Source organism: Pelobates fuscus, chromosome 8, assembly GCF_036172605.1.
Source record: "Pelobates fuscus isolate aPelFus1 chromosome 8, aPelFus1.pri, whole genome shotgun sequence".
Taxonomy (NCBI): domain Eukaryota; kingdom Metazoa; phylum Chordata; class Amphibia; order Anura; family Pelobatidae; genus Pelobates; species Pelobates fuscus.
In genome coordinates, this window is record NC_086324.1 from 77589213 (window position 1) to 77605421 (window position 16209).

Here is a 16209-nt window from a genome sequence, read left to right on the forward strand (position 1 = left end):
ATGTAAACGTGACAATGCCGATGATATGATGCTACTGGATAGCCAAACAACAAGAATACTTTCAAATCTCATGACACTGTTCACTGCATATAGCAATCTGGTGAATTCAAAGTAAACTTGGAGAAACGCAAAATCTTGAACATTACAGTCCCATCTACAGGGGCAACTAGAACTAAATCCCAGTTACCTTTTAAGTGTTGTATAGAAGCTATCAAATAACAAAGAATCTGGATCCATAGAGACCCGACCCAGTACTTCCGGATGCTCCTTAGAAGATTTCAATTAGATCTACGGTCCTCGGGAAAACTTTTTGTCTCTTGGTTCAGCCGTCTTGACTTTGTCCCATTAAGCTCCTGAAGGCATTTTAAAACACTCCTTTAATTATGTTTTGTGTGGGGGACTAGGGGGCCCAGATTGAAGTTGAAGGTTCTTTGTCTTCCCAAGCATCAGGGTTGAGTTGCATTTTCTATACATAAATGCAAATGAAATAATATTTGCGATATATTATAATTTGTGTCATAGTAATTGGTTTTAAAATTGATGCTGAAGTACATGCCATTATTTTTCTGTCCAGGTGTTTCATTTGGAATGGCTTTAAAAATATACTGTCTCAAACTGTCAATTTCTTAAGTGATGGTGTTTTGAGGAAGGAGGAGTATAAAGGAGGAGGAAAGAGTCAATCAATAACTTTGCATTTCTTTAATAACGCTCATTAGCTCTTAGCAAATAATAAATACATACATAAAAATACTCAATAGATCAAGAACTACCTGTGCACTGTGTTTTATAAAGGGCAATATGACCGTGCAGAGATCTGATCATTTCTAATGTTAGAGATATTTGAAAAAGACCTCGTTTAGGCTGAAGCATTGCAATACAAGGTTATAGCACAGTAAAAATAATAACATCCATAAAGCAGCTGCACTTTATGATACAGTATTTGGCTCCTATTATGTTTAACAGTGTGAGTGTATATCTCTTCCTGAGTTGTGTTTTAAAGATGTTGTAAACAGCAAACACAAACTCCAAGGAATCCATATTTAAAATGGATAATAAGGCAAAATGTGATTCTTTGTTGAACTAATTTGCATATGCCCACCCAGAATCCCTTGCAGTAGTAAAATCACTGCAAATGTGAGATTTCCTTGGGAAAAGCAAGTCTTATGGCTTGACTAGTGTGAAATTATGTGTTTAACATTGTATTGACTATATATTCACACACACACACACACACAATAAATTTACAAAAATAATGTATCCTTCCTCATAAAACATTTTAAATAAAATAACAGTCTATATCTTCTACAAGGGATGTAAATTCCAGTAACACACTAAAAGCTGGGCAACTGAGGCACTTTAGCAGAGGTATGAATATAGCAACCATTAGCTACAAGCCTCATTTTGCCCTGGTAACACAACAGGTACTAACAAGTACTGTGTGTCTGCTAGTCAGGGTTCAGTGTAATTACAGGTCATTGTCTACAAAGGGTATTACAAGCACTCTGACCTTGACAACTGGATAGGTTGTTAAAGGGCACTAGCATAATTCTACTGCAGTATATGACTCAAAGAGGGAATGCACTTTCACAAGAAGCTGGAGAAAGCATCTAAAAATGTACAATTCAGGATAAGTAAGGACAGGGAATTACATATTCAGTGCTAGTGATGAGGCAATAGAGAGCTTGTGATATTGCACCTAATGTGAGGGAAATTGAGGCTTGAGAACAACAATTCATGGAAGAGGAGGTGAAAATAACTGCTGAAATTCACACTGAACACATACTAAAATAGATGATGTTACATAAATGTGTAGGAATTAACTGAAACAGGGGATCCTTCAGTTGACAATTCCGATGTTAAGGGTGTTAGAACATGCAAACTGAAAAGTGAGCTAATCATCTAAAAACATTAAAGTTTTTTGAAGTATGGCATCCACCAGGAAGGTCAGAGGAGGGAGAAGCTTCTTGTATACCAGAAAATGCATTTAACGGAGCATCATATGATCACATTTATTTTTGCATGATAACAGATTCTCCCCCCCCCCCCCCCCCTTTCCAGTCTTTAAGCACAGGTTTCCTTGGGTAAATAAAGAAAGCTGTATGTTTTCTCTACATCTTTTGCTCATATTTCAATAACAGACATGCACAAAATATGTATATTTTGAAATAGATACCGGCGTTTGGGAAGGTTGCAATTCTAAGAAGCATTATTGGACATGTGCACATTGTTTAATAAATGTGGAAATGTTCACCGATTGTCCAATTCATTCAAGTTTATATACGGCCTTTGGCAAATTGTTAATACTATGGCATATACTGAAAACATAAACATAGTGAAGAAAATAATTGCTGCCAACACAATCGTTTAAGTGAGCCCAAGGTTGCACACTGTGCATTTTGAACAGCTAATTTCTAGTCACTAGTTACATAATAATTAAGCACTCTTTAAAGGCCAGAAAAAAAAACAAAGTCCAGACAATTTTTCACTGAAATAATTGTATGGCCATTTTCTGAATGCATAGTTCAATACATTGTGCTTCCGTATGCATATTTGGGACTGTTGGCACTCACAGAAAAGGAATTGCATATCTGGGATAGCTTAATAGCTTTAAAGGAAAACTATAGTGTTAGGAACACAGTACTGTATTACCAACACTGTAGTGACCCTCTACGTCTCCCTCCATTATGCCCCCCACAGTTAATGGGATTTAATGAAAAAAAAAACAACAAAAAAAACCTTTAAACATCCTTTTCCAGCGCAGAGGTCGCTCGGTGCTTGCTCTGTTTTCGCTTCCTCCAGTGCCAAGGAGGAAACTAATGTGCATGCGCGGTGAGCACCTCACGTACTTAAGGTCTTCCTCATAGAAAAGCATTGAATCAATGCTTTCCTATGGGGGATTTATAGATGCTGGTTGTCCTTGTGCACAGGGTGAGAACTCTGTGAAACAGCAGGAAGGGTGTATGTTGGGTAGACAGCTGGAGGCCGTCTTAACTCTGCAATAGTTTACATTGAAAACTGCAATGCTTTAGATTGCAGGGTTAAGGGGTTAGGGAAGGTGCACCCAGATCACTTCAATGAGATGAAGTGGTCTGGGTTCCTGTAGTGGTCCTTTTCATGTCACGATTTGCCTCAGGTACCTCGTGTTGTGAAAGAAACTCACATGAATAATTCTATATTCCATCACATTGTATGTAGATTATTTATATTGGACAGGGACTCCTAGCCTTGACTACTTGTGTTGTGAACTACATTTCCATGATGCACAGATATCTAAAATGCTTTAAAGGCATCTTGGGAAACAGGGGAAGGCTGGCTGCACCTACAAAAAAAACAAAAAATAGCCCATTTTGAGACCAAACTAACATATTGTCCCAACACTACCAACTCCAAAGTTATTTTTTTTTACACTAATACTGCAGGAACTAGACTATAATAATAATAATAATAATAATAATGGTATAATATATTTTAGTGTTATGCTGTGATGCTGTTGTCAAAGCAGAAAATCCTAAGTTCATTTGAGCAGGACCTTCTTTACCTCTAATATCCACTTTCTATAATTGTAAAAGGTCTTGAATATGTTGGCACTATCTAATACATGAAAATAGTAATAACTATAAATCAGTGGCCTGGGGGAATATTGCCACCCTCTCTTGATGAGAAATGCCATTCCAAAGCATGTACACAACTATGGTAAGTCATAATGGATAAATGTGAAGGAGTAATGTGAGCTGGCAAATAAGCAGCTTTTGGTGCTTATTAAATGGGGTAAAGTGCACAGCCCAAAAATGGTTTATATCCTAGAATTGCTGATAATTCCTAGAAGTAGGAATGGTCTTCCATTGGTCCAACTGCATAGTCTTATCCAGTTAAGTTTAGCACTAGGTTATAATGAACTAAATAGGTAGATAGAAGTCTGGCTCCAGCATGCAGTGCAAGCGTATTAAATAAGGAAACATTTCCCCCCCCCCTATACTACATAACATGATTTCTAAAATGTTCTATGAATATTATGAGTGACTGTTCTATAAAATGTTAAAGTCTAACAAAATACCATATAATATATATTCTTTTATTATGATTTGAATGTATGTGTATCTTGAAAATGTTACATTATATATATACATATATATATATATATATTTGTTTATATCAGATATACATACAAAGACCTAGTCATACACAAACAAATACATATAATAAAAAGAATGCTTTTTAGATATTTCTGTGCTGCGTTTATTAGGTATTTCTGGAAAAATACTTCAGTGTTTGACTTTGAAAAGCTATTGCGCAGATCATCAATTATGAAAGAAATCCTCACTGTGGATCACAGCTGCTGTGCAATTGCACTTTTCTTTTAACCTTCTCGATACCTTAAAACGGTTACATAATTTCATAACAGCAAGATAGTTTGGGTTTCCATTAGGTCGGAGCATTTCTTCTAACAGTCAAAAACTAATCCGAGAGAGAGGATTGTGATGTGCATACAGACATAAAGGATTTGATTTTAAGGGCTGAGTCAGGGGGCCGCAGGTGGCAGACATTGTACAGAATTTACACTTGTGCTCCATTAATTGCAGACATATCCTTGTCTCTCTCTCCCTCTCTTCCCCCCCTCCCCCTCCTGCAGAGTGCCTCTAGGGAGAACAGCCGAGATGCAGGCTCAGACTGGTACTCGGCAGAACCACCAAGCAGCCAGCCAATTAGCCCTTAGATTCTAGGGAAACCGTGAGCAGGGCTGCAGTAGTCTAGCAACAGAGTGACTGAGGAGAAACAGCTGAGCAGCAAGCAAAGGCTGGTACCCAGGATTTAACACTGCAGCCAATTAGCATGCTGCATTTAATGCTGATGAGGTTGCCTAGCAACCAGCATTCTCTCAAAGGTGTTCTCCACACCTTTCTCTTACTCTGCCCTGACTCCCTCTGTAACACCTTAACACTGTATGTAGCCATAAGTACAGCTTTGTTAGCTTTTCTTGCTGTCTTACATTGTCAAACACAAATATATTTTAACCCCGTCACTGCAAAGAGTCTAGTTTAGAATATATATCTGTATACAACATGCATTACCAAACCACATTAAATAATGTTATGTAAAACCTTGACACAAGGGAGGAGCAATTACCAAATGGTTTACTAATAACACTTGCTCTTCTTTAAGTTGTATCAATGTATTGTGATAATTGCAAAGTGGTTGTTTGCATGATATACCATTTTTCAGATAATTGGGATTCATAAGCAGTGGAGCGCTGGCAAGGGGGCAGGGGGAAATTTATCCCTTGGGTTACTAGTATACAGAAGTTTGTGGGTTTGCTGTCTCACTCACATTGTTAAATATATTCTGTAACGTTTTTAACTATTCTTGTATTATAATTGCATGCCATTTATAACAGTATCGGCATAAAACATTTCAAATAAAATTAAGAAAGTGAGTGGAGTGTGATGTAAAAGTTTGCTCTTTTGCTCTTAAATTGGACAATGTGTTTGTAATTTGCCCGTGTACCCAGCATTCCCCTTTTCGTGGTTAATTCTATGTTTGGTATCCAGAGGACCTTAGACTGATGAAAAACAACTTCATTCCCTTTTAAGCTAGATTTTTAAGACAACCGTACTTCGTTAATTTACTAAATAATAAAGCAGTTCTATTAGCATGAGACTCTATGTGATAAAGCAATGAAGACGTTTACATACAGTTATCTGTAAGGTTCCTGCAAAGCGAATGGTGTAGACCAGAACAGTTTCTCTCTCTACTGGATCTTCTACTGCACTGGTTAGAGAAAAAAGACCAAATCCAGAATGCAGGCTCAGCTAGATGACGTTTCTCAGCTGCTGACCGCAAACATGCTAGGAAATTACCTCTGTACACCAAGGACTAGACCACTAGAAATGGATGGGACATGAAACGTTTTCATCAATGTACATGGATGGGGGACTGGAGCCTACATCTCTCTCCATAACATACAGGTCAGATGGACATTGATGTGGGTTTATAATGGTATTTAACTGCATCCCAAATGGAAATGGCCTATGTTATGCCTTCTAATGATGCATACCTTGCCCATTAGTGCCACCACTCTCTAAGCCAAAAATTATTTTTTTTTGCAGTTGTTGCAAATGATCACCAATTATGTCGAGGTCACCTACAACAAATTAATGGGGCAAGTGACTCTTGTTTGAAAGAGCAGACTCTTTCCTTTCAAACATGGCTCTCTTCTGTGTCTGGGAGCAATGGGTATGGATATATCGACCATGGTAGATTGCATCCCTCTTCTCCACAATATGAGAAAATACCTTTGCCACTTTGTGTCATTGTGCCAGTGACATCCTTAATTAGTATAACACGCAGTGAGTTCTTGAACCCCCCTTGCTATGCATGAAATTGGCACAAATGTAAAGAATGACACTGTATTATCTTACACATTTCAGAAGCACTATGGTTGAGGACTCTGCAGGGGTTAAAGAATAATCCGATAATTGAAACATTGTTTTTCGTTCTAGATTTCTTGTTTGCAACACCCATCAGTGGGACTAAAGATTAAATCATATATATTTAAATATTAACTAGCAGGTTAGTTGAAATTCAAAAACAGCACGTTGGAGATTAGTGCAGAATTTATATCCAGTTAAAGAGCCTTTTTGGAAAGGCAGCAGCTTAATTTAAAATAATATTTTTTTTTTTTTTTTTTTTTTAAACACCATACTAAATGGCTTAGGAATCTCTCTTGCCAGAAACTGGAGGAGGGGGGAATCAATTTTTGGCTGCTGTCCCATTTTCAATTTCATCTGCCATCTAATCTGCCCAATTCTGCATTCTGTCAATGTCCTCCTATGATTTCTCTATTATATGTTTTTGCCCTTCAAAGCACAGTCCTACATAACAATAAGCTATAACCTGCATTATAAAGGGGATATTACAGTGATTTTGTCATCTAAATTTACCTAACTTTAATCTGTTCCTCTTTTCTTCCTTACTCCTACTCTGTTCTTCCTTTTTTTCTTTTTTGATCTACTCTTCTAAAATTCATAAGGCAAAGTAGAGACTTCTGTATTTTTCATCCACTTGCTAAAACTTGGCAAAAGGCAGAGCTACCTCTGTCAAGTTTTTTTCACTTGATGGGTGTTGTGATGGCTGGGGGAATAGAGCATCGTCTCGCTCATTGTGAGACAATATTTACGGAGGTTCCTGTGGTCTTGTTGGATCCTCCAGAGATATTAGAGCTGTACTCTCATGGGCTTCTGGCAGATTAAGTGCCAAGAGCTGAAGAAAGAAGGTGGCAGCCTCAGGTCAGTATATTAACCCACCGCACACCAAGAGGTTGCAGCAAAATATGCAGATTCCAGAAAGGTAACAGAGCCACTCTAAATAATAATAATTTAAAAGACAAATACATGGTGTGTGAAATAGTATGCTAAAGTGAGTGGTTGTTGACAATAAAAAGCAAGGGTTAGCAGCATGTCCCATCTCCCATTACAACCTAGACTCAATGCTGCCCTTACAGCTACCTGCCCACTCAGTGCACAGTTAGCACCACTCACAGCATGTATAGCAGACAGGCCTCAAATCACACACCCCAACTTAACCTATACGGGTAACTACCAAGCCTGAGTCCTACTATATCACATGCGTTGGTTTACCTTGTAATTGTTAGTTCTCACTAAATGGAATAGCTGGTCATTACTTATTAGAAAAGCATGTGTTCTGTGCATAAAGTATCTATATATATGATCTTACTTAACTGTTTCCTGTCTCAAGTGTTGAACCCGCTTTCAAGCTACACGAAACGGAAATTATCTTTTACATTAATACAAAAATTGTGCAAATATTATAATGTTCCCCAATGTCGTGAATGTCATTGAAAAGCGTGTGGAATGCCTTTGGGGTACCACATACGCGTTGTTATATCTTTATGCACTACAAAAATAAAGAATTCAAAAAAAAAAAAAAAAAGCAAGGGTTGCCAGTCAAGTCTTGCAATGACTTTGTCGGATATTCCATGGATATGTTACATCTTATTTTGCTATAGGTTAATTGTGCTACAAGAGGAAGCACTGGGTCTATGTTTTTACCTGCTTACATAGATCTCTAATGCTGCTCTTTTACGGTCTGGTCTGTGTTGGCAGAACACACGACCAGGTGCTTCCTCCAGTCTTGCCAAACAAGAATATCGAAAAAGCCTCTGGTGCCAAAATGGTGTGCAAAAAAAAAGGGGAGCTGAAACAGCTTTGTTTATGTACTTTATTTGCTGAAAACAAAATATAGCGGTCATCCCTTTAAAAAAAAAAAAAAAAAAAAAAGAAGATGAGAGAAACTGAGGGTTAATTTGCCAATGAGACTAAGAGCGAGATGGAGACTGCATAGGTAAAATAAAAAAGGGGACCAACAAGCTACGAAAAATGAACAAATTTGTGCAAAATTTTATTCTAGGCAAATTTAAATGGGAGAGTTTGGAACAATAGCAGACATGGGAACCGGACAAATAAATAGATTAGAGGGGACAAAACAAAACATGGGCAAGACAGAAAAATACCAGGTAGAGTTTGTACCAGAAAAGTACCAGGTAGAGACATCCCTTCTGCTAGAAAATATCTAATCCAAACAATTAGTGATGTTAGTCTTTTCTCAAAGAGAAAATGAGTTACTATATTATAGAAGAATTGTTTTTTAAAAAAATACTCGAATTACAATCTTGCATCGTTATCCAATCAATAACCTCTTCTGATTTTTGTCGAGTATCACGTGGTAAGTGTTTTCAGTGCCATGCAATTTTTTCTTTGTGAAAGGTATTGATTTATTTCAAGAAGGGTAAGCCTCAAATACTGCCAAAACACAACTCGAGTGCAGAAAATAGATCAACTCGAGTGCAGAAAATAGATCAACCTTGGGCTAAAAAAAAAAAAGTATCTTCAGACCAATCTAAAATGGGGCACATGACTGTGCCAGCAAGTCTGTCTGTATAATCACTATAATTGGCAACTTTAAACTATTATACAGGTTATCGGAAATGTGTGCCAGGAATAATATTATAAAGAAAGGGGGCTTACCCTTTTGGATCTTTTAGAATCTGTGCAGAAGAACAAATCCTATATCCATGAGAATCCAGCAAATGTGAAAGTCATTCGGAGATATAATGCAGTATCATCATGATGGGCTATGCATTACACTGGTGGGAACATCCTCATTTTCATGCAAAGTCTGTGCTGAGTTTGAAAAGCAGTTAAATGGACTCTTGGTGTAAAAGCTTTTTTATTTGTATATGGGAATGGGGTTCAAATTGTACCTACACCAGTGGCGGAACTACCAGCAAAAGGTCTGGTCAGGCCATGTAGCTCTTTAATGCAGTAGGAAAGATTCCCAGGCACTCAAAGTGTGAGTTTATTGAAAAAAAAACCAGACAGCAACGTATCGACCTACCAAGAGGTGTTTTTCAAGGACTTAATAGTGGTTACTAACATCTTTTATACCACTTTTGCTATTTTTAACATTTCTACATATTTTTTACAAGGAATTTTGGTTTTAATCTTCTTGATGAATAAATAGTGTTTGAACTTTCATTTGTTTGAAGTAATTTCCACAAAGACATTACTACAATTCTGAACGGTGGATTTTCTACACCATTTTACTTCTGACCACAATATATTTTCTTATTTGGTCAGTGTATATTCACCAGTGTGGAGGTGAATCAAGACTAGATTTATAATATAATATTGTGATTAATTTTTTTTCCCCCTTTTTATTAAGGGGAAAACTACTTGAAGCACTGACACTTTGTAGAATATTTGTGTTTTAAGGTTTATAGGAATCACCTTTCATGTGCTTAGCAACTTTTACTCCACTAGTTTCACTTTGTTTTAAAAAAAATTACATTGTGTGTATCTGTATGTGTGTCAGTGTATGTATCCATGTGTGTATCTGTATGTGTGTCAGTGTATGTATCCATGTGTGTATCTGTATGTGTGTCAGTGTGTGGCTGTGTATCTGCATGTGTCTGTGTGTGTGTGTGTGTGTGTATATCCGTATTTCTGCATGTGTGTCAATGTACATATCTGTGTATCTGCATTTGTGTGTCAGTGTGTGTATCACAGTGTGTGTGGAAGTGTATGCGTATATGTGCACACATCTCAGCATTCAAATGCCAACACTACACACAAATAAACCCCTGCATACAAACATGCATCTATTAAAACACCAACTTTATATATAAACATACCCCTGCATTCAAAAACCAAACACTACACACAAATGCAAATAAACTAACCACGTTTTGCCCCAGAGCTATGCCCAATTGGAGATGAGGATATTACCAGAAAGTGGAAAATGACAATGACAGGTATTTATTCACTACAGAGTTGTGGCAGGTTTGATGACAAAGTGACAACATTTAGGTTAATTTGTGTTATTTGCCCTAAATGTGGCATCTGAGCCCTTAAAACATACTCACAAGAGTCCCTATTTAAGAGATGGTCCCTATTTCAAACTGAAATCCCTCTTCCACTCTTTTCTTGGAGCTCTATATTGTTGGTGTGTCTGAGTGTATAACAGAGCTCCACTGCAATAATACTCCCAGTGATGGGTATTTGAACTACAATAAATGTGTTTAGAAATCAGTCTTTTTGGTTGCATAAGATGTTATCAGTAAGGCAGTTCACATTTCTAAACGCAGTCCTGCCAATGGTCCCCACTCACAACCCTAAAATTAAAGTGTCTCTCTTGGTCTATTAAAAATGCTGGAAGGCATGTTAAAATGTTAACTCTTGACAACTCATTATTGATGTAGGAAAAATATAAATATAATATAAAATATATTTCAAGTTATTGCAGCTTGTTATTCTGTGTAGCCACACTTCAAGCAGAGTCATAAAATACAAATGTGTCTTACTAATTTATATGCAGTGTTACAGTAAGTTTGAATTTATCCAGCCCTTGTTGTAATTTAGCTGCCTTTAACAGGAACTCAGATGAACATAGTAAGTGATTAGTGGATTTAATATAGGACCTTTAGAGACTTCAGAATCCACTGTGTCCTGAATTTGAAGTGGGCTGACACCTCTGCATCCGTTACTAGTAGTTTATGAGAGGGAGAGGTTCCTGCAGATAAAACTGATCTCTCTTTTTGTGCGCCCTTGTAAGACAGCGATATTAAGGCCTGCGCGTTTCAACATAGTAAGACTTCGTCCACTTGGTTAACGTTAGGAAGAAAAGCAACATCTGGGCCAGTGTAGTTCTATTCTCACTGCTACCAATAAATCTTGGATTAACACCACCTTTTCGCTAGAAGGGCTTATAACAAGAGGGGGGAGAGTGCAAGGGGTTGATGCGTTATATAAACAGATAACTAAAATAGGCCAAAGTTGTACCTGTATGCGTCCTTTGATGAGCTTTCAAATGTGAACTCTTTGTGTAGACTTTCCGACAGCCGTTAAACTGGCACCGATGAACCCTTTTCTTGTTTTCAGGGGATGCTTCCCCCGATGCCATAGCTTGCTCGCTGTCGCTCAGTCCACACTTTGACGTAATGCCAGGAGATGCAGACTCCGTGGCCTTTCCCGAGCTAACAGATGCTTTTTTTGATACAAGTTTTAATGTAACAGTGCCATCTAGAGCAGACAGGGACTGTGAGGTTTTGACTAGGTGCCTGCTGAGTTCTGGGGACGATGGAGGTGTTAGGGAAGTCACTGCATTGAGCTGTGCCTGGTTTACGGATGTGTAGCACTCCGCAGAAGAACTGGCAGGCTGTAGACTAACACATGTTTCAGATAACAGTTTGTCTTGTGAAAGCAAAATGTCCATACTAGGACGTTTCTCATACGTGCTAATGTCTACAGGAATTACAATTGGATCTATTTTGCGGGCATTGCCTTCTGGGCCCTGAGCAATGGAGGTGTTAAGGAAACAGTCAATATCTTCTCCAAATGCTTCCGACATCTTCTTCGGTTCTGTCTGCAAATACCTTTCCAGCTCCAGACATGTCTAAAGAAATAAATGAGAAAGATATTAGAACATACAAAGAAAAGAAAAAACTGTATACAAAAAATCATTCAAATAAAGACATGTTTCAAATGTTACCACGTTTACACGAGCTAGTTGGGGCAAACACAAAAATCTAAAACCCAACAACAAAGACTAGCATTCCTAAATGGAGCCACGTAGAGTTGGCATGGCTTATGGTTACGGTTTGTACTCCTCGGTACTCCTCATTCCTTCGCCTGTTATGTGCGATTCATTATGGTGTTTTTTTATACGAGAACAATGAAAAAAATAGAAATTTCTTAACAACAATCTAAGAGATATAGCGAAGTAGAAGTAGATAGATATAGCAAAGTACAATATAAGCTTTGTATTTTTTTATTTATCATCATTTGAATATATCATAGTATAGGCCTAGGTTTTTTGTATTAAAGGATCTCTCAAAGACTCATGGCTAGATGTCCATCTTTACCTGCGTCAAGCTACCCGACACAGAATATTGTTAACAGGGATCAAGCAGAAGTACTGAAACCTACACTCCGTAAACGCAGCAATAATTATGGTTGATTGGGTATACATATATAGGATCATATTGAAATACATTTTTCATTTTTTTTACCAACGCATTCTTCCTTGCTATACTTGTAAATACACACACAAAATATTAAAACAGAATTTTGGCAGCAGACATTTAACTGATCACTGCCTTCGTATTGTGTCACATTGCTGCAATCTACAATTAAGCCATCCCCTAAAAGAAGAAAATGTAAAAAAAAATTATATATTTATTTATATATCTCTCTCATATATATATATATAAAATAAATAATAAAAAAAAAATTAGAGCAATAGATAGTGGAAATACTGCCACCATAACAAATATTTTTCTGTACATTTTTTGGTTCCCATATATTAAACAAAAACAGCTATTTAAACAGATGACTAATTGATAAAACTGCATGTATTACTGTGTATATTGCGGTTTTGTCTCATACAGACATCAGCAGTTCAACCCATACAATCCATAAAAAATATTTTTTTGCCTCAATATCAGAGCAGACATGCTGTCGAACAAGTTTCATAGTATTTATAATTCAGATGACATTCTCTATTTAGCACTTAGGCATAGAGGGCTCCCAGCATCTGTTTGCCAGTACACAATAAGAGATTTAAAAAAGCATTGCAAGGCATTCCAAGGATATCTGAGAGACTGTGATAACTTTCATAACACCTTGCTTACAATTCTCTTTACCAGTCTGTAACAGCTTCTCAGAGGAATTTAGCATAGAGCACCGTGAATACCAATTTATCTCAAATATTTTCAATAAAGAATAAAGCCATTAAAAAACTAAATGTATATATAAGCAGAGTTACTTTCAGAGACAAATGGAGTTGTATTTGGGTTTTGAATAAATAAATTAACATGATATTAACTTTAGGTAATAGTTAGCAAGCCGGCAATAACAGCTTCTCCTAAAGCATTATGGATGCCCAGAGACAATAGGGAGCTCCGATATATTTCCACAGAGTTCCGACGCTTAGGAAAATAAGCTATTTCATCGTTATTAAAATGGTTGCCCTGGGCCAGTCTAACATGATGGAGATTTAGAAGCTGCCATAGTGAGAGCTGAAATTTTAATGAATTGCTACTCGAGAGCTACTCGATGTTTCATGCGACTGAGAAAAAAAAAAAAAAAAGGTGTCGGGAAGGATTATGGACAAACACATACATGCCATTAAAATAAGCCCAAGAGAATAGGTTTGGGTAAAAAAAAAAAAAAAAAAAAAATTAATAAAAAAAAGACTGTTTCATTGCAGCATGTAATAAAAGATCTGTTGTATATTTCACAGATTTGTACACATTTATTGGGCACAATATTAAAGCTATAAACATGGACAATCCAACCGCATATATTAAATGTCTACGTGTTTAAATAATTCTTAAAGTGCAAGTCAGTCCTAAAGGGAAAACCTTAATTTCTCTGCAAATACCACCACTGAATAAAAGATTGGAAATGTGTTAACCTTATTTTATTAATACTCAATTTTACTTAAAATATAACATAAAAGATTTAGCAACTGACATCACAATCCACTGCAGTTTAGATACAGTCAGGGCACACGTGGTTTCTGTTTCTCTACCTCTTTCTAGAAACATAGAAACATAGTATGTGACGGCAGATAAGAACCATTCGGCCCATCTAGTCTGCCCAGTTTTCTAAATACTTTCATTAGTCCCTGGCCTTATCTCATAGTTAGGATAGCCTTATGCCTATCCCACGCATGCTTAAACTCCTTTACTGTGTTAACATCTACCACTTCAGATGGAAGGCTATTCCATGCATCCACTACTCTCTCAGTAAAGTAATACTTCCTGATATTATTTTTAAACCTTTGTCCCTCTAATTTAAGACTATGTCCTCTTGTTGTGGTAGTTTTTCTTCTTTTAAATATATAGTCTCCTCCTTTACTGTGTTGATTCCCTTTATGTATTTAAATGTTTCTATCATATCCCCCCTGTCTCGTCTTTCCTCCAAGCTATACATGTTAAGATCCTTTAACCTTTCCCGGTAAGTTTTATCCTGCAATCCATGAACCCGTTTAGTAGCCCTTCTTTGAACTCTCTCTAAGGTATCAATATCCTTCTGAAGATATGGTCTCCAGTACTGTGTACAGTACTCCAAGTGAGGTCTCACCAGTGTTCAAAAAATCTTCACATCTCCTAGACATCATGTCAAATCCAACAAAGGAATATGGGCACTTGATCCACGTGCAGATACCTTGTGACTGACAGTGCTTGAGCGCTTGATGTACAGGGGATTCGAACTCATAGAGGAAGGTTCACAGTGCAGTTCTATGCCGACTTTATGTAGACTGACAAGTTCAAAGGGCAGAGACAGAGGCAGACCTAAAGTATCTGGTAGCCTTGGCACGTTTTTTTCCCCGGCACCACATAACACACCTTTGAGTGTCTCCCATTGCACCGTTTGTGTCCCCTTTTACCCTTTCAGCTCTAACTGTCCTTCAATCACATCTTAACACCCCCGTGTTTCTTTCCTTACCCCCATACATCCGTAGGACGTTTTCCCACCTTGACTGATTTCACATAACAAGGTTGTGGATTGTACCATGGCCAAGCAGGACCATGGCACTGCAGCTCCATGTTCTGGAGCAAACAGCATTTTCAGTGAACAGTGAGGGGGGTTAGAACAGTCAATCATATCTCAACATATTCTGCTTGCTCACACCGTTGCTTGGCATTTACAATGAGTGGAAGTGCACCCCTTCCCAACGGTCACCAGAGGTGGACCATTTTTCTCAGTAGTCTACTGGGCAAAGTTTATAACAATGATTGATTCACTGGGACCCAAAGTGAAGCCACTCTGGTACAGACAAATTATTGTGGATTATATTTCTCAGACCTCACAAAACAAAGATTTAACATATGTGATAAGTAATCATAATATTATTCAGAATTTTAAAAATAGAGATAGTTCCTTTTAAAAGCCAAGTAGTGCCAAACCTTACTGATAATGAATGTTCATTACCAGCAGAGGATAAAACTATGCTATGTTGTAATACAAGGTATCAAAGAATGTATTCAACTGTAATATTTAAACGAAAATGGGAAATTACTGAAGCGTGCAGCCAAAGTGCCAAAATAAGTGTAAGGCAATTTTTGTTCAAGTATTATGCATCCGGTGATTATCACCTGCTTGATGCTAGGGGACCTGCCATCTTTTGCAAGCTTGTACCACCGTGAACTCTCCGTGGTAGTTACAGAAAGAGGTTGACTAACAAGGTATGCTTCTAAATAAAGCGATAAAGAATATAGCTATGGTAACCAATTAATACAGCTTGTTGGGGGGGGGGGGGGGGGGTTATGCAAGGTGGGAGGGATTATCAAAAGCCATCCACAAAATAAAATGTTTTACAAATAAACGCTCGTGTGTTATTGGAAGTATATCATTGTACAAAACAGGCAGTGGGACATGATATATGTAGGGACTTACATGCATATATACACAAATTATATAAATTATAGCACTGACTAAATACAAGAAAATTATAATAAATATGGTGCACCAAATAGATGTTTAATTTATTTAAAAACCATGCAAAACCCTCTTGAATCATGGATTCTTTATCCTTCTAAATTAAAGTGAGAAAATGCTATTGCGCTTCATCGTATTGTCCAATACAATACTTCTCATAGAGAAGCATGGGGGATAAGAAGGCCATTTA

At 37.3% G+C, this 16209-nt stretch overlaps 1 protein-coding gene across 1 annotated transcript in view; it reads right to left on the minus strand.

Annotated features, from left to right (window-relative positions):
• The window catches only part of KLF7 (KLF transcription factor 7), a 129115-nt gene that overhangs the window by 29148 nt on the left and 83758 nt on the right, over positions 1–16209 (minus strand). The window contains exon 2 of the mRNA XM_063430091.1: positions 11355–11967. Within this exon, the coding sequence (XP_063286161.1) occupies positions 11355–11967 (613 nt within the window). The remainder of the gene's footprint in view (positions 1–11354; positions 11968–16209) is intronic.